General features: G+C 38.6%; 1 protein-coding gene across 1 annotated transcript in view; it reads right to left on the reverse strand.

Moving 5' to 3' along the window:
• cdkal1 (CDK5 regulatory subunit associated protein 1-like 1) overlaps positions 1–23,969 on the reverse strand; it is a 225,274-nt gene that overhangs the window by 40,060 nt on the left and 161,245 nt on the right. The window contains exons 11-12 of the mRNA XM_086079570.1: positions 14,837–15,017; positions 5,402–5,464 (exon numbers count right to left, since the gene is read on the reverse strand). Of these exons, the coding sequence (XP_085935696.1) occupies positions 5,402–5,464; positions 14,837–15,017 (244 nt within the window). The remainder of the gene's footprint in view (positions 1–5,401; positions 5,465–14,836; positions 15,018–23,969) is intronic.

Genomic DNA, 23,969 nt, shown 5'->3' on the forward strand with positions numbered 1-23,969 from the left:
ACAAGCTATTTTTGCCAGTGTTTTCAACAGGAATGTGAATAGTGATGAAACTTAGCTATATTCTAATGCTAATTGCTGCAAAACGGAAACAGATACAAATGTACATTTTTTCTGATGAAAGAAGAGACTCTAATCTTTCTTTTGGTAGGTTCCATGTTTTTATAGCATTAGAACACAATATTCTGTGGCCCTTGCAAAACTGTCAACATCCAGTAAAAGAGCCAGGAGCGAAGGGGGTTTGCTTCAGTGAAAATGGCTGGGAATGAATGAGATAGGAACGTAGATCCATTGTAAACCTGTATTCTGACTTTTGACTGCACAGTTACTCCCACTGTTGTTCAAGTGATCATCTCTTTTCATTCCATCTTCTCTCTTATTCCTCTGCCTTATCTCTCACATCTTGCCTACTTATTGAAAGCTACAGGGACAATGAAGATTACAATCACAGAAAAGTCGTTCCAAATGAAGTCATGGCTCTCATGTGCGTTTTGAACATTTGCGGGGCCATACATGTGCATGTGTGTTTCATAAGTCCCAGTTGTGTAACCTTGACAGATTGAGCACAAGTATACATGTCTATAGAACTCGAATGTGCAACAGTAAAAGAAGAGACAAGCATGTCTTTGGCAAACAGCATAGCAATGTGGGTGGAATATTATTGCACACACACACACACACACACACACTCGGGAGCTTGCACAAGCGCACACCACCCAGTCTGGTTCCATTTGTGTAGCCTTTGATCAAAGAGGAGGTGTAACATTATCCTGTAGAGTAAGTTATTAAAGGTGTCTTTGCCAAGTAAAGCCAAGGTAGGATGTGTGTGTCACTTTTACGACCCATTTCTTCCACCAGCCTTCTGGTGATGAAGAGGTCATCTCGAAATGTACTGCATGGGCCAAACGGCAAGTTGCACACTTGATTTGAAATAAAATGCAAGCGGACTGAGGACAATTGGTGGCACCTCCTCATTTGGAATCTGTAAAAAGAGATGCTTGATACTAATATTCTGAAGAGGTATGTGTACTGGACGCTTTTTAGTGATAACACTGGGCGGCATGGCTCAGGGGTAGAGTGATTATCTCTCAACCGGGACGCTGTGGGTCCAATCCTCAGACCATTTTGAAGTGTCCTTGAGCAAGACACTGAACCCTAATTTGCTCCCAGTGGTCCTGGCAGCACCCCAGCATGGCAGCAGCCGACCACTGGTAAATTAATGGGTGTGAATGGGTGAATGTGAGGCTTTGTAAAGCGCTTTGGGCATCGTATGGTGTAGATAAAGTGCTATATAAAAAGCCGTCCATTTATCATTTGAAATAGATGTGTGGACAGACAAGCAAGTCGAAAAAACAAATCACTGAACCCACTAAATGTACAGTTTGTCTCTTTCCATTGCTGCTTTTGTCTACTCAAATAGTACATTAATTAACAGGAAAAAAGTTTAGCACGTTTGACAAAGATAGAGGTTAGCTTTCCCCAACAATATAAAGCAGCAGCTTGGAAAAATCCCTCAGAAAATAAACACAATTAGGATCCCCAAAGGGGAGAGGAAAACGGAACACTAATTGTTGAAAATATTAAAAGTGATCTGTTGGGGAGAGAGAGACTTGTTAGACTAATTAACTTCTTCCAGTGTTTTTTTTTCTTCTTCTTTGTGACAAATGATAATTACGTCAACGTTATGAGGCAAAGTGGGAATTCAAAAAAATGGAGATGAGAGGGGGTCATTTATTGTGAGCAATTAAGTTTCATTTTCCACGAATGCTTGATCATTGTTTTCTTCATTATCAGCCCCCTTTTTAACCGTCTCTCCCTACTTCCGTTCTTCAACCTGCATTTTCAATTTTTGGCGTCCCTGGTGGGGCTGAGCAGGTGCAACAGTCCATGTTGACAGCTTGTCCCTTCCCTCTAGCTGCAAGGCAAACTGTCACTCTTGTCATTCAGGCCTATGCACACAGCATGGAAAATGGATGTGGGCATCTGTATTTGTATGTTCTCGGGAGATTATGACAGCACACGGTGACAGGGGCAAGGGCCACTGTAAGCACTCTGAGAACCAGCTGAATGCGCGCACACACACACACACACACACACGGGCATGAGTCTCACAACTTTGACCTTTGGCCAAAGCCTTCAGGGGCAAAAACTTGAAAAGAAAATGCAGAGGTGTAAGCTTGTGTATTCTGTTTTTACACAATCCATAAACCCTTGCGGTATCTACGTGGTTAGCAAAGCAAGTTTTTACTGGAGTACTAATAAATAGATGGGGAAAAGCCAGCACTAGTAAGCACACCCATCAGAATTTTAGCAAGGAGAAGACTCAAATTAATTACACGCATGAGGTCATCAAAAAAACAGTATGGAGCCAAAATGCTTGGGCCACTAGGCTGGGTATTGCCAACAACCTCACGATACAACACGTATCACAATACAGGCGTCAAGATCAAATATGTATCGCGATACACAAATATCCGAATGCATGGCCTTCAAGGCGATACAAATCTCGCTATTTTACGTTATCTTAGATATATTTTTATAAAAACAGTCATATGTATACCCAAATGATTATTTTTATTATGCCGGATAGCAAACGTGTTCTGTTCTTTAAATATTATTATTTACAAACAGAAAACAATGCAATAATCAGTGTTGAAAAACATGATTTAATAATGGAGCATTTCTGTGAGTTCACTATAAACACTACTGAGTGTGTGTCTTACTTGTGTATGCATGTGTGCGTGCTGTCTAAGAAAGAGTGTGTGCGTGTGCGCGTGTGATGCAGGGCACTGGCCCTAGACAAAGTGCTCTGCCAGGTTTCTGCCCACTGGTCTTTTCATTGCTGATGGATGGGCCTAGTTCAGCACCATCTGGCTACAGGATACTCCACATTAATCATTGCAAACACACAGAGGCACACCCACTCGCAACGTGTCTCTTAAAACACACACCAGGGGGGCAGTGTTCAACACTGTATGTATACATATAAATAAAAATGTATCATCTAATGTCATATTTACAAGTAAAACATTTTAACTCAGATCAACTACATGACAGGAAGATAGAAAGCCCAATAAAGAAGCTAGCTAATATTTCATTAATCCCATTGAGTGTCAATATTAGTCTGTGTTGAAGGTTGACATTTACCGCTCTCGTGATTTTTCATTAGCCATGGGAGGTTAAGACACAATCTTAGTAATAAAACAACAATTAGTTCATTTAAAAAACATTGTTTCATTTAGGGTTGTAGCCTGCAGCTTTGAAACAATAAAGGCCCACAAACACAACAGCCCCTCCGCAACTCAGCCTTTATTAATGACCTTTTCCCACATTGCCAAACGCATATTAGCAGTAATTGCCGTAAAGACGCAGACTTATCCCTACCCTTTATTAATTGCACATGCATTGTTGCTGTTACAAGTGAACACAAACTGCACACCGACGTAAACTCACAATACCTTCTTCAAAACTATAAAGTGAAAGGCCAGGCATCCATAGAATCGAATGTTAAATGAGAGATACTATCAGAGTAACAGCATTATGGGCTTAATAAAAGTGGATTTGCCTCCACATTTCCTCAGTGAAAGGACAGAGGCAATGACAGGCAGACCTTGGTGGATCTGGGATGACTCATGCTTGACATTAGAATTTTTTTTGTAAAACATATCTCACAGCTATCTGGACTTGTAATGCACAGGGATTTATTTTGCCCGTCTACAATCTCTGGAAATGGAATAAGGCTTGCAGGAGCATTCTCGGCTTTGCCAGTCATTTGTGGAATAGCCGGTTTGTGAAATCATTTTAGTGAAAGAGGGAAACATATCAGCACATTACATGTTTAGATTTGTGTGACTTTAAAATCAATGATCTATGCATTAATATCAAATGACACACCTAAATATATATATTTTTTTATATAAGAGCTGTCAGTCGAGCAAAAAGGTTTTAATCATAGTTACTAATATACATTCTGTAATTAACTTGTGATTAATCGCAAATTAATCACACATTTTACATGTGTTCTAAATCTACACCAAAATGTTTTTTCAAGCTTTTAATAGTCCTATTCTGTGTCCCCCAACATGTCTTTGCGGCCATTTTAAATGCCTCAAGTAAATTAAATACAGTTTGAGAAGAGTTTGAGTGTGAGATACCAGGGACAAAATATGCTTCCCATCACATTACGGACTGCCACCAAGTTGAGTTACACCCCATTACATAGTTCTCAGGTTTAATTGTGTACGGACTGGTTTACTCTGGCTAGTTAGAACATCCACATGAAACCTTACCTCGGTAAGCTTATAAAGCAGGGGTGTCAAACTCATTTTCGCCACGGCAGCCTTATATTATCACATAATTACAACAAATTGATGAATAAATAGTTTTGACATCAGAAGCCAGTAAATAATTGTTTGTTGAACTAATTTTGAATTTATTTTACAGGAGGGACTGGTCATTTAAAAAAATGCATACAATATCTCATATCTCACTGTTGTTACAATTGAAGACTATTTAAAAGAAACATGAAGTCAATGCATATGATTTACCTTCACGGGCCACATAAATTATGTGGTGGGCAAGATCTCACACCTGTGTTCTAAAGAATAATTACAATGGTACCCATGGTGACAAAGAGCAAAAATAGAACTATCTTGGAATCATATAAGCGCAGCAAAATTTTCTTTTTTTAACTAACCGTGCCTCTGTCAAGTGTCATCAAACAGGAGTATGTTATTTTTAAATTGTTAAAGTATTAAAGTCTATAGTCTTCCTATACTTGTATGACAATAAAAACATTTTTATTTGCACTTACTATATTGCTGTTTAACTTAAGATTTTATCATAGGGACAGTTACACTCTGGAAGGGCCAAATTACATCGTTAGTTTGGGGTCAAAGGGGGGGTTACAAAAAATTCAAACTAAATCTCGAATCCACACAGTGAGGAGGGGCTCTCCGTGTTGAAAAGTAAAGCTTTCCAGAAAAGAGGGTGATCATCGCTAAGATTTGCCACATCATTTAGCTGATGGTGCTTCTGCCTTGTACACGATGCTAAATGCATCATTGAATTCAGTGAAACACGATCACCACACCGTATAGTTAAAGCCTGAGCATCCAGCTCAAAGGAAAATGGGACCCCCATCATAATCATGAGCCAACACTTAACATGCTCTTACCCACAAGATTGCTGACAAGAGATGATCCCCGTAAGTGTAAAACAAAATCATCACAGCCCTTAAGACAATACATGAATGATGACGTGTGCTGTCAAGTGAGGCACATCTTCTGAGGCCTATTAAGGAAGACGCATGCTGATGATGAAACCAGTGCATACTGATGCAGATGGACAAAGACACATGGCAACATGGGATGGAGGGGGAAAAAAAATAAAAATAAAGCCTTACCTTGTGGTCATAAGGGTTGTAGGAGTGAAAAAGTTGAGATAGTTCTTTTGTCCGTTGTTTCTTCTGTGATTGCAAAAATAGATGGAATGGAATGTTAGAAAGATACACAAAACGTATACAAAATATAACTTAAACTTGTAATTGCACAAACAAGTTTCCACATAGCTGTAGATGACTCCAATCATAATCAGCTTTTCTTACTACAGTCTTAATACAGCTACTCAGTGGAAGGTAAGCCTTGGAGAAAAAACTCGACATGCTAGGAAAAACGTGACTGCAATTTTGGAATCAGCATGCCAATTTTAGTTTTAATAAGCATACCATTTTTTTTATACTGTTCACCAGTGTTTTCACTTGTTATCTTGATTATGGCCCATTAACTCAGACTTGGAAGAACTTGGCTTGAGGTTCAAACCTTTAAAAATTATTTACAAAATGTGGGCTTGTGGATTCAGCTTTGACAACAACCATATGGAATATTAATACTGAAGACCAAACCTTAAAATCGTTCCACTCCAGTAAGCTATTGCTGTCTAATTTAAGGTAAAAACATGCCATATGGTGTAAAGATGTAAGACGTGTGATACATTTTGACTTATTAACTTATAGTGTAACTTCAGCAGATGGAGAAAAATGATTGCGGTTAACAGCAACGCCTACAGTAATTCATTAACTCTGCAAAATATAAAATTAAGACAGAGGAAAAGAACGTGAGGCAGACACTTTTGCCTACCGGTCGTATCAGAAAGTAATTTTTGATGTAATTTGCGCTCAAAGCTCAGCCTTAACCTTTGCGATGTGTAATAAGATGCACACGCATGAGACGTGACTGTTTGATACACAGCAGTTGTTAATGCAATCAGTTACATGACGCTGACACAGTTACAAAGAGGCGTAATTAACCCGCTGATTAGGCCATGTCTGGCTGCGGGGGAAAGGCTGGATGTACTTGTATTACTACAAGGAACTTTGTAACCATTGCCATTCTTTGTCCAGCTTGATTCCACTCAGTGAAGATAGGTAAAGGGTTCAGCTGGTGCAATGATTCTTAACCTGGCCATCATTGGCTGCAGGTGATCATGCTACATTTGTATTTTATTTGGCCTATCTGTGCTGCAGATAATTTGGTGCGCTCAGTAGTGTTACTTGTGACTGTTGTGATGGTACGTCATGTGAATTATTTATTATTGTAATCCCTTCATACTATAACTATGTCGAGCAAAAGAAAAGTGGTCGGACGAATACGGGCAATATGAATTCACGTGCACAACGGAACGCCTGGTATTCCACAGGGTTCAATTCTGGGTCCTCTGCTGTTGTGATGGGAGTCAGCGTTGAGCAATGCGATTCTACCACCAAAAACGTCAACTGACGTTAAGGACACGCCCACTGCATACTGCCAATAACGTGCATTGGCAGTGCAACGTCTTGTGCAGTGCTGCTTTGTTATTGGGGTGGGAAAATCCCAAAACACCCACTAACTATGGCCAGCAGATGGCAGCATTTTCTCTTTTCAATGGGCTCTCCTGTATCAAATTACATGAAAACATGGCGGATCATAGGAAATAGAACATTTTGAAGGATAATGTGAATTGACAAAGCTTTTTTTGTCACATTAAATCTAATTCACAGAGCGTCACTAAACAAAAAATATTAGTGTAAAAGTCATTGTTGTGCAGAAAATGTATCTTGTTTTCTCCTTATTTTTTCTATTTCCGCTTGATGTCACTCAAATTACCTATTTTCAAATGGTGATTACTAAAGAATGGAATCAGGTAGAAACATTCTTTTTTTCTAATAAAAGAATGGAATCCAATCTTTCTTATGGTATCCACCATGTTTTTGTAGTCATATCACCCAATATTCTGTTTGCCTTGAAAGATGAGTAAAATTGCTCGAAATCGGCTGGCATAGTCGGGGGTTGTTTTTTGGATAACGTTTGGCAGTCAAAGAGTTAACTATCTTGCAAAACTAAAGGAATACTTCCTTAAGCTGTGTTGAGATGGGGAATACCAGAACACAACACTTTCTGAATTCAAGGTGAAGTGAGACAGATTCTGTTCATTTTGTTCACCAGTAAACCCAATACCTGTCTTGAATTAGGACAAAAAGGGTTCAGCACATCCAACAAGATTAAGAACCACTGAAGTAGTATCCTCAGGCCAGTTCTCTACATCTGGTGAAGAAAGCCTACAGGTTGCTCTGTTTCCACTTGCAGCCATCAGTGTAGCTTCAGAAAACATAATAAGAGGCTAGTTATTTTTTTACGAGCAGCACTTTAAACAACTGAAGTTTGGAGAGGATCATTTTCCAGGAAAGTCAACCAAATTTGTGTTTTATTATTCTGCAACCCTTTTGACAACCTCTCTCTCATTTTATCACGCCTCATTTTACACTATCTTCCTGTCTTCAGTTCACACATTACTTCATCCCAATGACCACTCTCAATCTACTCCTCATTCTTTCCCCCCCCCAAGGCTCTTCTGGCTTCCAATCCTATAATATTTTTCCATGTCCATCTACCTCAGAGTTTCTTTTGTTTTCACCTCAATCCCTCTAGCACTCTCAGTCAAGGGGCTCTCCACCAACTCAAAACCTGTCTCGCTCTCTCAATCTTTTCTTTGGCTTTCCATATGTATCCCTCGGTACCCTCACTTTTTCCTCATCTCCTATATTTCCCCACAGGATGGGAGAACTCATACTTATTCACTCTCCACTCCATCCCCCAACTTCTCCCCCCGACCCCCCTTAGTCGATGTATCTCACTATATGTGCCTGGAGCACCTTAGGTGAGAGCAATCCTCTCATCATCACTCCTTAGAACCATTTCTGCCTACTTCTGCAATCCCCTCCAGTGCGTGTCTGTGTGTGTGTGTGTGTGTGGGTGTGTGTGTGCGTGTGTGTGTGTATATAAACTGCATGGGGATTGAGAAATCCTAACCTGCGGTTACATCTCTGTTTTGGTTTTATGCACATACACACACCGACAGACGAAAGTTGTTGGGCACATTTAAAACGGACTGGTAAAATTAACAAAATGAACTGAATTAAATAGAATGCAAAACTATTGAAACTATAAATAGTCTGTAACAATGAACGAAAAAAAAAAAAAGACAAACTATCAATATCCTGTAGGATTCTCCTTCTTAATACTGGCATCTTCTTCAGAAAACTGAGAATATCACATGCAGACTTAGCATTGTGTATGTGTAATTAACCCACGTTTGCTCCAACATGACCGTAACGCTACTGCACAAGTGTAACGTTCTAATAATTGTCATAGGATAGGCTTTTGTGTGTTTGCTTTCTTCAAACCAGAAAACGTAATCTAGCATGCTGTCAATGTTGTGTCAGTGACAACCCGGCAATGCAAAGCCAGCGCGTTTATGCGGATTTGCCATCAACATGATGGGGAACGATAGTTGTTACCATGACGTCCATCTGTTGTTGCCACTAGAGACAGATGCTGTGACTAACAGGAAGTGACATTCCACGGATGCCTACACTTACACACAATACAGACACACTCACGGTTGCCAACAACTCAAAAACATCCTCATTTATGACTAACATGGTACACACATGTGTGAAGATGTTGCTGTTTTGTGAGGACACATTAGGAGCCTAGGGGTGAGTTTGATCTTTTCTGAATAAAGACATTGCTTTCAAACTTCTGCTAAGGCTATTTATGACCGGCGAAGAGAGCAATATGATCGAGGTTTGTAATAGATAAACAGTTTCCTGATCCAAGGAGGAATATCCCATAAAAACCACAGTGAATTACAAAATCTAATGTCTGATCTTATCAAATGGTGTTTCCCATGCTAAAAATAATATTGCTAGCTGAAATGTATTTAGGCATTACAGTATTAATCTGCATGTACATTTTGTGCACATTTTGGCAAAATATATAATGATTTGAATGCATGCAGAATGCGTATGAAGTAAATTGAAAAATAAATTATGTGAAATGACAAATGAATAATTTTTGTTGAATGATAAATGAATAAAAAGAAACCTTGCACTGCAATCTTTCTAAGGTGGGATTCGCCTCCTGTTTCCCGGTCAAAAATTTCAGTCTGTCCCATTGAAAATGAATGGGGAAAAGTTGATATTTAACATTAAATTGTGTGAAAACTGTAAGTAATGTGGAATCAGACGATATATTCCCAAGAAGGCGTGAATTTTTGAAGCAAGTTGAAATTTGAACGGTGTATTATGTGGGAGTTTTTGCATAGCACAAAAGTGTGGAGAATAAAATGTACCTGAAATAATGATAAAGGTTTGCTGTCAGCATTCCCACAATAAAATAAAACTTTTGTTTTACAGAGCGTGAATTGATGGCATCTTGGCAGGTAGTATTCTGCAAAAAAACAAACAACTTAAGGTTTAGTTGTTTAGTGTGTATGTACAAAAGTTCCTACTGTATACTTCTTCATGTCTCTACAAACGACTGAAATGTACCCACTAAAAATGCCTAAAGTAAATCGTGTTTACTCAGACGACGACGGTATATAATTGTGGTTGTAATTTCTGGTATGATAATTTGCTGCACCATGTGATGAGACGTTGCAAGTTAGTAAACCACAGTACAAAGTAGATTAATAAAGTGGTTATACGCAACCTCTCACGGGGACGTGCTCTAATTATGTATGTGTTCCAAAACACTTAACAGCAAAACAATTTGGTTACAATTCTCTATACAGAGTTTAGGGTAAGCAAATGACCCAATAATGAAATTATAGCACAAAGATTGGAATTAAACATCCCTTTTGGATGCATGTGAAATTGCCTCACTTCTAAGTTGACTCCTTACCGAGTTTTTGATTCAGTAAAGAAGTGATTTGGGCACATTTGAACACTTGCGTGTAAAAGTAAAACCTGAAGAAGGAAAATGTGCAATTACTGTATTATGCCTTGAAGCTCATTAATCATGCACATGTCCTCCATGACCCCAGACAGCAGCTTCAGCATCACCTCACACTTTATGCCTGTTGCCTCTGGTCAAGTATTATTGGCTCCCATGATATTCATTAGTGAGGAAGAGTTTGCATTCGGGACCGACCTGCATGTGTTTGGATTTGCATCGTGGCGGAGATGAATGATAGCAACACTCAGGGATAGTGTGACTAGTAGCTGGCCAGCTGTTTTACTTTGAGGGCAGCTGCACCAATGCCTCATGGGTAATGGAGTCCTTAACCAATTACAATCTGGGGAAATTAAAAATACAGTCCCAACAGAGCAACTAATCTCGTTCACCATCACTTTTTTTTTCTCCTCTCACTCGCTTTGGCAGCTGCTCACTGGAAACTCTTTCTACCGTTCAGACAGACAGCGCAACACACACACACACACACAGACTCCATTCAGCAAGTCCATTTATCAAGGCTAAGTTCCGGTCACCTGGGGATGATTATGGAGATCCAAGCTAATAGCATTCACATCCTTATATTCTCGACATGCTCCCGACTCTCCCTCCATCCCTGTGGTCTTATTTTCCTTCCATCTGCTTCTGCTCTACGCTCCATGCGGCTTTCTCTCATATATCACCGAATACAATAGGCAATAACTTACAGATAGCACAAAGCACCTGGACCTCCTCACAGCTGGACCGGCTCTCGTTCTCGTGTGTTTTCTTTGCTTCCCTAATTAGTCAGCTGGCTTGGACCGTTGGCCCAAGATTGCCTGAGTTCATCACCGGTTGCCTTTTCATGTTAAACAAAACAGTGCACTGACTAGATTACATATAAACTCTGTTGACTTTTTTCTTGCAGTGCCAATATGCAGCTAATCAACTAAGAATACAAACCAAAAAACAACAAATTAAAACCAGAAGTATCTACTGTGAATGTGCTAATGTAGAAGGCAATACATAAGCTTGCTTGCACACTCATCATGCAAGCCAGATACAAATTGCCAATGACCCCACAGCTAATTGATGTGAACTTTCAGCTAATACATTTGACAGATGAACAAAGATGGTGAGCACTATCTGAAGACATAGTACCACTTCAAAGCCCAATGGCTCATTCCCCAGTAGGTATTCTTTTCATTCTATTCCCAACTTCCTTTTTTACTCGCTCTCTCTACTTCTCTCATCCACTCTCTCCTCCGCCCATCCCTCCCCCTCCCATGGCTATTCAGCACAGTCATGTTCCAGACAAACCATCTGGTCCGCTTTATTAATGACTGACCCTTCACGGTCTCAACGTCACCTAGCTGCCACCAAAGTGTGTGTCCATGTGTATAAGAGCAGGTGCATGCTTAATTGTCCTACAGAAGCAGGTGTAACACTAACACCGCGTTTTTAATCTTGTCACGTAGTTAGCGTTAAGTACACTGTTAACAAAATTGAACTTAACCATATGGTTGGCCAGTGGCCCGTTAATATGACGGAAGCCATTAAGCAATTGTATTCAAATCCGTACAAATCAAATGTGACCCACTTTGGCAAAAGGGTCTGCATGTCACAGAAATTAATTTTGCGTAATTGCCAAAAATAGAATGAGATTTTGACATTTCTCCAGAAATACCCTCCCTAAAAGGTCTGTTTTTCATTTCCCAGCAGTCCAAAAGTTAAACTTGTAGTTGAAGTGAATGAAAATAAGTGATTAGTCGACAATGTGCATCACTAAGCCAACGTGTTTTCAGCCGACTTGAAGGTGGCACGTCTAGTAGAAGCTAGCTCAAAATAACGTGGAGTTTCTCGCCTCGTCATTTCACAAGTGATTAATATAAATGCACATAAAGTCCTCTCTCCTCCCACCAGGAGAGTGACCTACGCGAGCCAGCATTTTGTGGAAACGTTTTAAATGTCTTGTATGTAATAAAGTAATGTAATATTTTTTTGTAAATAATGTAATGTTTTGATCACTCCTCGATGTTGTCATTTCATGTGACATTTACATGACACACCACATACGTAATTGACAAATGAACCGTCTGTGTACGTGGCAGAATGATAACTACCACTACAAATTTCCACTTCATTTGTTTTAAGCGGGATGAAAATTAAACCAATAAGAACATTGTTTAGCCTTACAGATGAAAAGGTGAGATCAATATCTTTTTCTAAAGTTGCTGGTTGCTATGGAACTTTGAAAGATGCATACGCCAAAACTTGAAACACTTTTTTCTTAAAATCAGGAATTTCAACCTGCCAACATTGAAATTACTTTGTCAATTTTTGAGGCTCTTCCAGGCAGTATATATGATTTTAAAAGGAATTAAGTATAGAATTATAATACATGAATATCTCAATTAAAAAAATTTGACCCATGAAGACCCTTTTACCAGAGCCTGTCACAACTTATTTGATGATCTATTCATGAAAAGCAAACTATGGAAACAAAGTTTAGAAAAAGTCTAATTTGTTATAAACGGTTTCTACAAGCTCGGGCATTTTCCCACAGTCTCGCTTTCAAAGTGATGTTCTATGGAAGGGGGGTGTGAAAGGATGGCTGCTTACATCCAACCCCTGACAATAAGAGTCGGATGAGACCGATCCGACAGAAAGAAAAAGGAGCAGAAAAAGATAAGAAGCGGAGCAGCTGTGCAGTTGCCTGGGGATTGATCCCTCTAAGACGCACTCAGGGTCTCCTCAGAGAATCAAGTGAAGGGGGGGACAAAGGGAATGACTTATGAAGACGCTCCACATGAAAGAGATGTGTCAACACTTTGATGGTAAAGAGTGAGAGAGTGTAAATGCGAGAGAAGATGGAACATAACATGGAAGGCGGCATAGGAGGTCACGCTCCAGAAAAAAAGGTCAAAGAAGCTTCTGTGGGAAGAAAATAAGCACAACTGGCATGTGCCTATCGTTAGGTTTCATCTTGAACCTGTTGAATTTTGAAGCATATTTTATATTAACAACCGGGAAGTGACTTTTTAATAGCTTGCATGAAAATACAGCAAAAGTTTACGTTTACGTAAGGTTACAGAGATCCTTTAGAGGGGAATTTCTTTTTTTCAAGGAACCTCCTACTCTTAAAGCCAGCTAAACATAACTATCATAGCACTCCTAAATGCCATGCTAAATATTTATGACCTTTTGAACTCATTAACTGCCATCTACATCCACTGGAATTTAATCGCTGGCTGCCACAGACGGATATATTCAACAAGCAAATTTTTTTTAAGAGTATGTGTGGGACAGGTTTGTCAGGTTTGTCCATTTCAACCACTGTACTGACTAACAGATGCCTGTAGATGGCTGGACTGGATTTCACATCAGCATAGCTTTTGAGAAGTAGATAAAGATTAGGCGGCCAGACTTGGCTTGTCATGGCGATTATGAGGAAGAGAATGAGTTAATAGACAGTAACTAGAGATGTTCAACATCCTGGTTGCCAGCCAATTGTAGGGCACACACAGACAAACAATCATTCACACTCACACCTAGGGACAACTCAAAGTGTTCAATTCACATCAAATTGTAATTTCTGCTAAGAAAAAGCCCAAAGAGATATGAGCAGAAAAAAAAAATCATACTACTTTGCATAAAACAAGAGAGGAGCCTAATGAAAGGCAATCCGAGTGAATTTGGCTGCTCACTACCTAAGACATGTGCCAATTGACATCGCAAAGATGACATGCTAGAAACTTTTTTGACCCAATTATGTGCTTCCATGCTTTGCTTTACCTGGACAACTTTACATGAGAAAAGAGCATTAGAGACCTATAAATGGTGTGCACCAGGGTTAAGATTCTGCAGTAATAGCAAAGATTTCAATTGGACACCCTATTGTGAGAACCACTGTTCTGAATTATTCCGGCTAGCAGTTCTTAAATTCTATTGAATTTTATCCTAACTGCAAAACCTGTAGGCTTTGGGATAGGTGCTTGACTGATAGATGTCTCATCCCATCAACTACAGTCATAGCATACGCTAATCCAAAGTAAATCCGTCCACTTAGTTTCCACTTGGAAGACATTTGGAACTCACAAGCAGGCTTTAACATTTAAAGTAAGACATGTACACATTAACACTTGGTACCATCAAATGATGACTATATATATATGAGGGTTTGTCTTTTGATAGCTTTCAGGATTAGCAATATTAGAATCTATATAGAAGTTATAGAGGCGCGACAGAATTGGAGCAGGATTTGGGGATTTTAAATGACAAGAGGCAGGCATGTGTTTCCTCTTAACCCACACACAGACAAATTTATTGAAGTGTGTAATTCTAATTTCAGTACATGCACATATGAGGAAGGGAAGAGTAACCTGAAATAAGAACACGTCACTCCTCATATTGCGAACTTCAAAGCACTTGAGGTTTGGATTAAAGTTGCATTAAAATTGGGTTTTTAATTTGTTGGAAAGTTCAGTTTTGCCGTGTTTGAATGGGAAAGGTGTGCTTTGTCTGCGTGTTGTCTTGTACTGGCAGCTAAATGAACATGACTGCATCCTCTCCTTCTTATGCGCACTCACCACATGTGGAGGCACTTGCTCCATCTTGGCGGCTGGTGTCCCAGGTCTGGGGTAGAACTGATTGATGAAGAGACTGGGGAATCGATAACATTTCACCAGGTCTATAGTTTCTCTGAAGTCTTCCTCTGTCTCGCCAGGAAAGCCACAGATTATATCTGTCGCAATTGTTACACCTGGGACCCTGAGAGAAAGACAGAGACGAAGAGTGTGAAACGATTCCGTTTTAAATTAATAACTGCAAGATACAATGGGAAGGCTGACCATGAACATTTTCAAGCTAGAAACGCTTGTAGATTACCAGTGTACCACTCTCCCAGAATCCTCCTACTGCTTATGATACTTGCATGTAGTCAACAATAAACAAATGTTTTCTGACCTCAACCCCATCTAACATCTTTGAGATGAACTGTGAACTGAATGAATTGTGTTTGTATGCCAGGAAATAAGAGACAAAGAACATCTGACCCAATAATTAATACACTGCAGTAGATAACTGGCAATATTTGGGACAGGGACCATCACAACTTGTGTACTGCTGCTTGATAATTTTTTAATTATGGGAAAAAAATGAAGCCAAGGTTTGTGATCGACCCAAATTTTTGCCACCACTGTAAACTTCTGTAGAAGGGCAGTGCTGGTCCCCATTAACTAATTCAGCCAATCAAAACCTGATTTGGAAACCTTTAGGCAATTGGTTGCTATTGATTATTGATCTGGTTGCTCACGGATTAATTGTAGCCGAGAAAAGGGAATCAATTAATTGATTTGTTCTATATAATGTGTTTGCATTGGCAAGTGAAAGAAACCTTCAGCCGGATCATCAGTGGCTCAAAAAAACAGTTCTCTCGAGTGCATACTTGACATTACAGTTTTAATGTAAGCTGTTTTCACATGTTGCAATACCGTTTTAATGATTATCTCAAATCCCTGAGGCATTTGGCCTCATACCTGATGGCCAAACCAACTGTCAATTACCACAAAAGGGCAAAATTAGCAAAATGGGAATTCTGACACAAACAACATGCAGAAGAAAAAAGTTCCAGTTCCGATCATGTGATTCAAACATCATCAAACGTCAGATATCCAAACAAACGCTTTTGGGGAAAACGAATAACAGAAAGGGGCATTTACATGTTTTAAATACTGACGAATTAAGACAAAAATGGGCTTGAGCAGAAAAGGGTCGCTCGGTGCACAGCGGTCTTAAATTGAGGGATTTGCGCGGAACTGAGATGTATGTTATTCATTTCAGTACTAGACTAGTTGGTCTATATTACACAGGACCTTGAAATTTGATTTTATCTGTTTTCATTAGTCATCAAATGTAAAGTGATAATTGTGTTTGACAAAAACAACAACTGTATGCTGTACAAAAATGTGTACAGCATGTTTGAGAGACGTACTTATACACAACAATTGTACAATTAAACAACAGCCATAGATACGAATAGGTAATACACTCCGTTTGAGTTGCGTGCCTACGGTGATGCTAAGCTAATGTCCATGCTTTCCATTGCCTTAGATGGGAACGTCGCCCTTATCAACATGGCCACCATATCTGCACATCTGTTAGCTGGATCTAGTCTGTACTGCATATCTGTGACAACAGTGCCACAATCCGAAAATGTGTCTGTCGGTTAATTGAGCTACAGCGCCAGCAAACAACAGTGGCCAATTCTGGAATTAGCAGAGTTTGACAATTAACTGTCCAAAAATGTGGACCGGAAGCTATTTTCAGTCGGTCAAAAATCCATAAAATCTGAGTCTCTTTAATCTGAGTCGACTATATCTGTTTACTTGGTTTGAACCACTGTTTGACTAGATTTTTAGCATTATTAAAATGTATCGTGTAGGGACAGTTTGAAAAAAAGAAAAAAAATTGGATGTGCCCTTTATTTCTTCCCAAGGCTTTATCCTGAATACAAACAAACAAGGCAAACTAATGATTACAAGCTGTCTGCTAAAGAAAAATATCGCACCATATAAATTCTCACCATGCTCATATTTCAAAACATAGTAAGAGAAACAACTTCAATAATCTTAACTATTGATCATTGACATTAAGAGACCAAGAAAAAGACCATGAGTAAACAAAACCAAAAAACTAATGGTTTCCCCAATCGCCATCTTTGATCATCTTTGATTACATTAACTTTGTGCATCTGCAACCCCCTGATAACCCGTGACTTATTGAGTTCCAATTGGTTGATGGTGATTAATATTAACCAATGGCATTCAGGCACGATCATTCTTGACCTCTGAGATTTAACTGATAACGTTCCCAATGAAAGGAAAATTTTATGTGGAGGGAAAAGTGAAAATAAATGTGCAAAGTGAGTATAACTTGATCATTTATAATCTTTACAAATACATAAATACACAAATACAGTTGGCCGTGGGGTATAGAAACCTGGCCGGCCAGCAAATACAAAAAAATTACATATGATTAACGCCCACTGAAATGCACATGGGCATTTTACCTCTCAAAAGAAGAAGGTGAAGGCTGATAAACCTCCAATGTGCATTTTCCATGGAAAATAGAGGGACAAAACCCCCAATACAACTGCCAGTTTTAAAGCATCTGTACTGCAAGCTGAAGAACAGGTTAAAGAATAGTTTGACATTTTATTAAGATATGTTAGTTAAAGAAAAATTAAAAAGACAAACATGTAAATTATATTCACATAATTTTTATTTATTTATTTATTTATTTATTAGGTTAGTCGAAAAGAAACCTTTTAGTGAAAGGACACTGCACTTTTCACTTTCAATCCACACTTGACATGAACATTTTCAGTCATTTCCAGCTCTCATTATGACTGACTTTATGACATTTAACAACATCTGATTTATGATTGATACTCGTGAGGATAAGCGGCTAGGAAAACGGATGGATGGACTCTGGTCCGTTCACATTTTACTAATTAGCAATTTTATCAGCAAGAAGGTAGTGGACAAATTAATTATGTAGAAGCATTAAATAGAACAGCGAAGGATTGGTTAAATCAATATTTACATCAAGGAATATTTGCTGTCTGGAAGCTTCTTGTTTAACTACTTTAGTCAAAGCAACCGAATGGTGAAGATGCATTTGGTGTATTCGATGTACCCACAGAGTTGTACGTTTTAATAGCTTTATACAAGGCTTTATATTGGCTTGAAAGACCAATAAACATTAAAAGCTCAATTGCATTAATATTTTGGAAGAGTTGTCACAAATTAATACATGATAAATTAGCGCTGTTTGCTGATATGTTACGTTCTTGTCACTAGAGCGTATGAACATATTGCTTCAAGCGACTATTAAGTGGGAGGGGAAGTAAATAAAATTAGTGAATTAACATGCATATTTTTCTTTCTTTTTTTTTAATCTCCAGCGGGAGTTGTTCAATTTGCTGTTTGTAGCCTTTGGTGGTGGGGGAGGTTGCAGTCCACAGCCGGTGTAACATTATTTCATTAAGAGCATTCAAACCATCGATGGACAAAAATTTACAAATCTGGCCAAATTGTAAAGCAGCACATGGAGATTGAATACTGTGGAAAAATATGTGTAAATTGACTTTTGTGGATTAGGCTGAGGCTGAAAAAACACACACAACACGCTGTCATTTTGACACCTTTATCTCTCCAAGATCTAAGGGCGACAGAGGTGTGATGTGAGATCATAATGAACGAGAGCCACATTTGTACATTCCTTGTTAGAATGGAACTTGTTATTGTTCACCTTTCAAAACCAGAGTGGGAGAAACAGAGAGATGGAGATAATGATAACAAACCAAGGGTGGAAATCAGGACACATGCCGTATTAGTTTGCAGCTCCAATTTGCTTTCAATTAAGTCAACATGGTTCTATTTTTAAAATGCAAAACTAGCAAAAGAACACGGGAATAAACTTCTGTCAGTGTGATTTCAACAGAATCATATGATATATTCTGTTGAAAACAGAAGTTTACATACACTTTATAAAAGGTAAATTGTATAACCAAAATTGTTTATTAATTTCCGTAAAAATCTGAGGTTTACCTAAAGTGCGATTACTATGGCTTTAAACGATTTGTGAAAACCCTGATGATGATGATGATGTCATGTCTTTGGAATCTTCAAGTCATTGGAGAAGCATCTGTGCGTTTGTGTACAGTATTTGAAAGAACATCTGAAACATCTTTGTGAAACATGGGAAAGTCAAAAGAAATCAGTCAAATATCAGAAAGAGAATTACGGACTTGCAGAAGTCTGGCTCATCAAATTATGATTTATGAGGTTCAAGCTCAATGCCTGCTGCCATGACACCAAAAGAAACATAAAGCCAGAGTACAGTTTGAAAATGCACACAGGGACATAGACATATTTTTTCAAGACTGATAAAAACAGCAATTAAAATGTTTGGCCATAATGAGTAAACTTGGAAGCCCGAGAACACAATCCCAACTGTGAAATACAGTGGTGGCAGCGTCATGTTGTGGGGTTGTTGTTGTTGTTGTTTTTTACAGGAGTGACAGGGGCATTATTAAATACAGATGACATCATCAGGAAACACTATTATGTGGAAATACTTAACTCATTCACTCCCAGGCATTTTAACTGAAGCAACCCCCTTCGCTCCCGGCTGTTTTACTGTATTTTGACTGATTTTGCAAGGCCCACAGAATATTGTGTTCTATTGCTATAAAAACATGGAATCTACCAAAAGAAAGATTAGTCTCTTCTTTCATTAGGAAAAAAGTATATTTGTATCTGTTTCCGTTTTGCCGCAATTAGCATTAGCATATAGCTAAGTTTAATCATTATTCACATTCCTGTTGGATTATAGCTTTTTTTTCAACATGCCCCTGGTTGATCTCTCTGCTGCCAACTGCTGGCCGTTTTTTGTAATAACTACCATTGCTTTAAGCGATCTCTTCAGGTCAGAGGCTGTATCAAAGCCTTCTGTATGCTCCAGCATAAAAAACACACATAAAAAACAAAAAAAAATGTTTTTGGGACGATGGCAATATTTAAAATAGAACGTTTTTGGGAGCAAATGAGGTAAGTAATATCTCAAAGCGCTTCCAAATGGACAATGACCGACAACATATGGCTAATAATAATATTAGTGGTGAAATGAGTCCTTGAGTAACTATTAATGCAAGTTAGGCGTGTAAAAAAGTTTGATAGCTACAGCCTTATTAAGTATGCTATAAAAAAAAAAAGATAGTCTATATAAAGCTTGCTTTTGGGCATATTGGTAAATGGTAAATGGACTGAGCTTATATAGCGCTTTCTGCACGACATGGTGCTCAAAGCGCTTTAAAATGCATCAGATTCAACCAATCAACATTCATACACCAGTGGCCAGCTGCCGCCATGCAAGGTGCTGACAGGTGTCACTGGGAGCAAATGAGGGTTCAGTGTCTTGCTGAAGGACACTTCAACATGGTCACGAGCGGTGAGAATCGATCCCACAACCTTTATGTTACGAGCTGACAACTCTACCACTGAGCGATGACACCTAACATTGAAGTAAACTAGAAATGGGTCTATCGTGTTCATCAAGACATACAACAGCAACAATTCAGCAGTAGCTAGTTAATCGGCTAATGCTAGCAGCGTAAATTAGCAATTGACTGCACTGCTCCGACTTAAATCCTATCTCACAGGACATCACACATGACAAATGTTAAAAGTTTTGTTACTTCCTAGGTATGATTTTTCCAGACCAACGCACAGTCCAAGACAGTGTCCAAATTGAAAAATATTGCTCATAACTGCTTCACAATAATCCCACCAATCAAGTGGCATTTATTGAGCCATTCAATATATTTATTATACAGTACCAATGCCACCAATCTGAGCAACCATTGACAGAAGAATCTGGTCATAGGAAATTAAAGTCTATTAATTAAAATGTTAATCGCACCATCATTCACCATCTGCCTTCAAAAGGCTGAATTAAGCCTCATAAAAATCACACTATTGTCTTCTGCCTATTTATGATCAACTCTTTGTTTGCTGAGGCTCTTGTGTGTGTATTTGTTTCCATACACTCAGTCATCCACTTCATCATACATTCAAACTGTGTGCATGCGGATGCAAGCATGTTTACTCAACAGATGCCTGTGAGCTGGTCCCCCATGATAAGATAAAGACAGGACCACTGGGACAGAAAAACTCGAAAAAAGAACAAAATAAGGATGGCATGGAGGTATAACAAAAGAGATGGAAGGGTGAAAGTGAAAGAGACAATCTGGGAAGGTAAATATTTACGGATTCATCTGTGAGGAAGAGACCATGCTACCCATCTGTGCTGCATTGTGTGTGTTCTCTGAAATGCTAATGTGTGACACTGCGGAGTTGCTGTAGTGTCGGAGGTGGGCAATGAAAAGAGTGGTTTGTAAAATTGCAGCCCTGAGTTAATGCCACAACAAAATCATACTAGAACATAACCAGACATGTTAACTACAATATAGATTGAACACAATAACCACAACCCACATACATTGATTTAGCACTGACCTAGTAAACATGGTCACATGGTCTTTTTCACAAAAATGTCAATGTTGGCAAAATGGTTCCTGTTAACATTATTGCAGAGCAGTCCCTTCTTTATCCATTCACTATTATTATATACCAACCATCCTAAATTAGTGGCCTGCGAGACCAAACCATATGATCATTGTTGCTATTTGGGCCACAGGAGCTAGCATTAGCTTTATGTTATGTTGACAAGTGAAGAGCACGTTGCTCGTCACCGGGAAATGATTAGTCATTAGTCATTCAAGCAAATGACAGGCTTCCCTCTACCGCAGCCAGTTTAAAGGCGACTGAGAGGGAATGGATTGTAAAGTGGTTAATGTTTGGACCGTATTCACTGGAAGACTTCAGCATTTTTAAATAACATTTACAAAGAGTGAGTGTTTATCTCGACAACTAGTGTTTTATTATGAGGAAGCTAACAAAGGGCTAGCCTGTACGCCCACATTGAAAGTAGGTAAATGTTTTACTATACTGTGTCAAATCACAACCTAAACTGTTAACTTAATATATTGAATACAAATTTCAAAATTAATTTTATTGGTCAAACTAGTTATATTTAACCTTGCCTGCAAGATTAATTCTTGCTGGATTTGTGAGTTCACAAGTGCCTGAGAATCAATCTTGTTCCGAGCCCGCTGACTTTCACCGATACGAACCAATTACAAATCAATATTGTGTTTGGGGGTGAGATATGCCGCTATGTCTAAAACAAGAAGCGTCAAGGCCATAGGAAACAAACAAACCTAACATGGACGAATGCATGGCTGGACACTGCAATTAATTCTGTTCTCGCACTATTACTCACAGTTTAAGTGTTGAATGGAGAACAGCGAGAGGCGCTTCCTGCATTTTTAGCTAGTAAAAATGTACATGCTTTTTTTTTTTTTACCTATGACAACAATAGTCAGATTTCCATTCAATTGTGTTGAATTTTTTAAGCAAATTTACTGAAAATGCGCAAAATGGACATGCGACTTATGCCCGTTTTCATCTGTTCTTCTTTTGCAAATATTGAAAGGGGACTGCCGCTGTAGGTGGCGGTTTACACTATAGAGATGTGACCCACTAGTAATTTAACAGAAGAAGAACAGGAAGTGACTGTGCCGTGCGATTATGTCGTATGAGTTTGTTTTTGTAATTCCATCTAAAATTGCATTAATATTCGCTTCTTTAATTATTTCCAAAAAGATTTCCGCTTCGTCGTCCCCCCAAACATACCTTACCTTTATCGTCCGACATTGCTTTGTGACTACAAACGTACGTGTGACGTAATATCTGGTTAAAATGTGCAACGTGTAGCCGGTCTTGTCAGCGTTTATTCGCAAAACCTGGTTTCCATAGGCAAAATTTGCATTTTCCTTTTTTCGATACGCTTCAAAATCCACCCACTCCAAGCGTAAAAACGTTGTTGCGAATTTTGGGCCCTTTTTCAAATTTCTAGCGTTTTCATTCAGTGTTATTCTTGCATTTCTTGAAAATTTTTATAAAAATGGGTGGATGGAAACCCCAACAAGTTTGGTACACGTCCACAAGTTGCCGCAGGGCCCAATCAGCCTGAAATATTGTACTGAATTTCCCGTCTTTCCCGAGCAGATCACATTGGAGCAGTCCCAGATTGACTCCTTCCAATGTTTAGGTTATATTATGTTGATCAAAAATTTCAAAGGATCTATTAAAATTTAATTGATATTATTAAGGTCAATTAGTAAAGTCAATTCAAATACCGTTATCTTAGCGTCGACTTGACTGTGATTACCTTCGCGTATAATACATGCTGCTACAATGTAATGGATCCTCACTATTTCTAGGCCATGTTTCAAGCGCTTTAAAAATACACTTGCCGATTTCTTGCAAAATGAATGTAACCTTTAAAGCCCTGAGAAACATTCTGAAAATGGAAACATCATCTATCAGCATTTATTCTTCTACATCACACATAACAGAGAGGCGGACTTAAAGGTCGTCAGTATCTTCATTTTCTGTGATTTGCAGAACTAAAACATCTTTTGAAGATGTGATCAAATTGACACACATAGAACCCAACATGTCATGCACTTCAAGTAGACTTTTGTTGCTGCCTCAAATTTAGGCTGGTTAATTAATGACAATTTAATTGTGATTTAGATTTTGGCTTGTCGCGATCTGAAAAAGATTATTATTAATATTAAGAAACCAGTTAATTAGGAGAACAACATGATGTATAGTCAATTTAAATGCAAGACATGTTTTGCTTCAGTAGCATGCTAAAATCAATGTAAAATCCCATCGACTTGCTAAAATTAAAATTAGCATCGTTTTCTATAATGCCTTGGTGTATTCCAGTGAAAACTCTACGCCACAAGACACTTGAAAACATGCAGTAAAGGGCAAACAAACAAACATACAGAAAACATTAACTTAGTAAGATTACTGCATATGATTTACCGTACATAGGATTTATTATAACTTTGCAAGGCAAATCAATGCAAGTTTTCGTTATGTTAAAAAATGATCCACATTTTGTGCAGATAGAGGAATGTTGGCTGTGGCTAGTTGCTTTGGATAAACACATGCCATTTGTCTGGAAACCTGCAGTGCAAAATAACCTCTGCGCTTGTGTGCACTAAGTCATTTGTAAAGA

The sequence above is a fragment of the Leptonotus elevatus genome, chromosome 6, assembly GCF_054856555.1.
Source record: "Leptonotus elevatus isolate MCC_2025b chromosome 6, RoL_Lele_1.0, whole genome shotgun sequence".
In the NCBI taxonomy this organism is placed as follows: domain Eukaryota; kingdom Metazoa; phylum Chordata; class Actinopteri; order Syngnathiformes; family Syngnathidae; genus Leptonotus; species Leptonotus elevatus.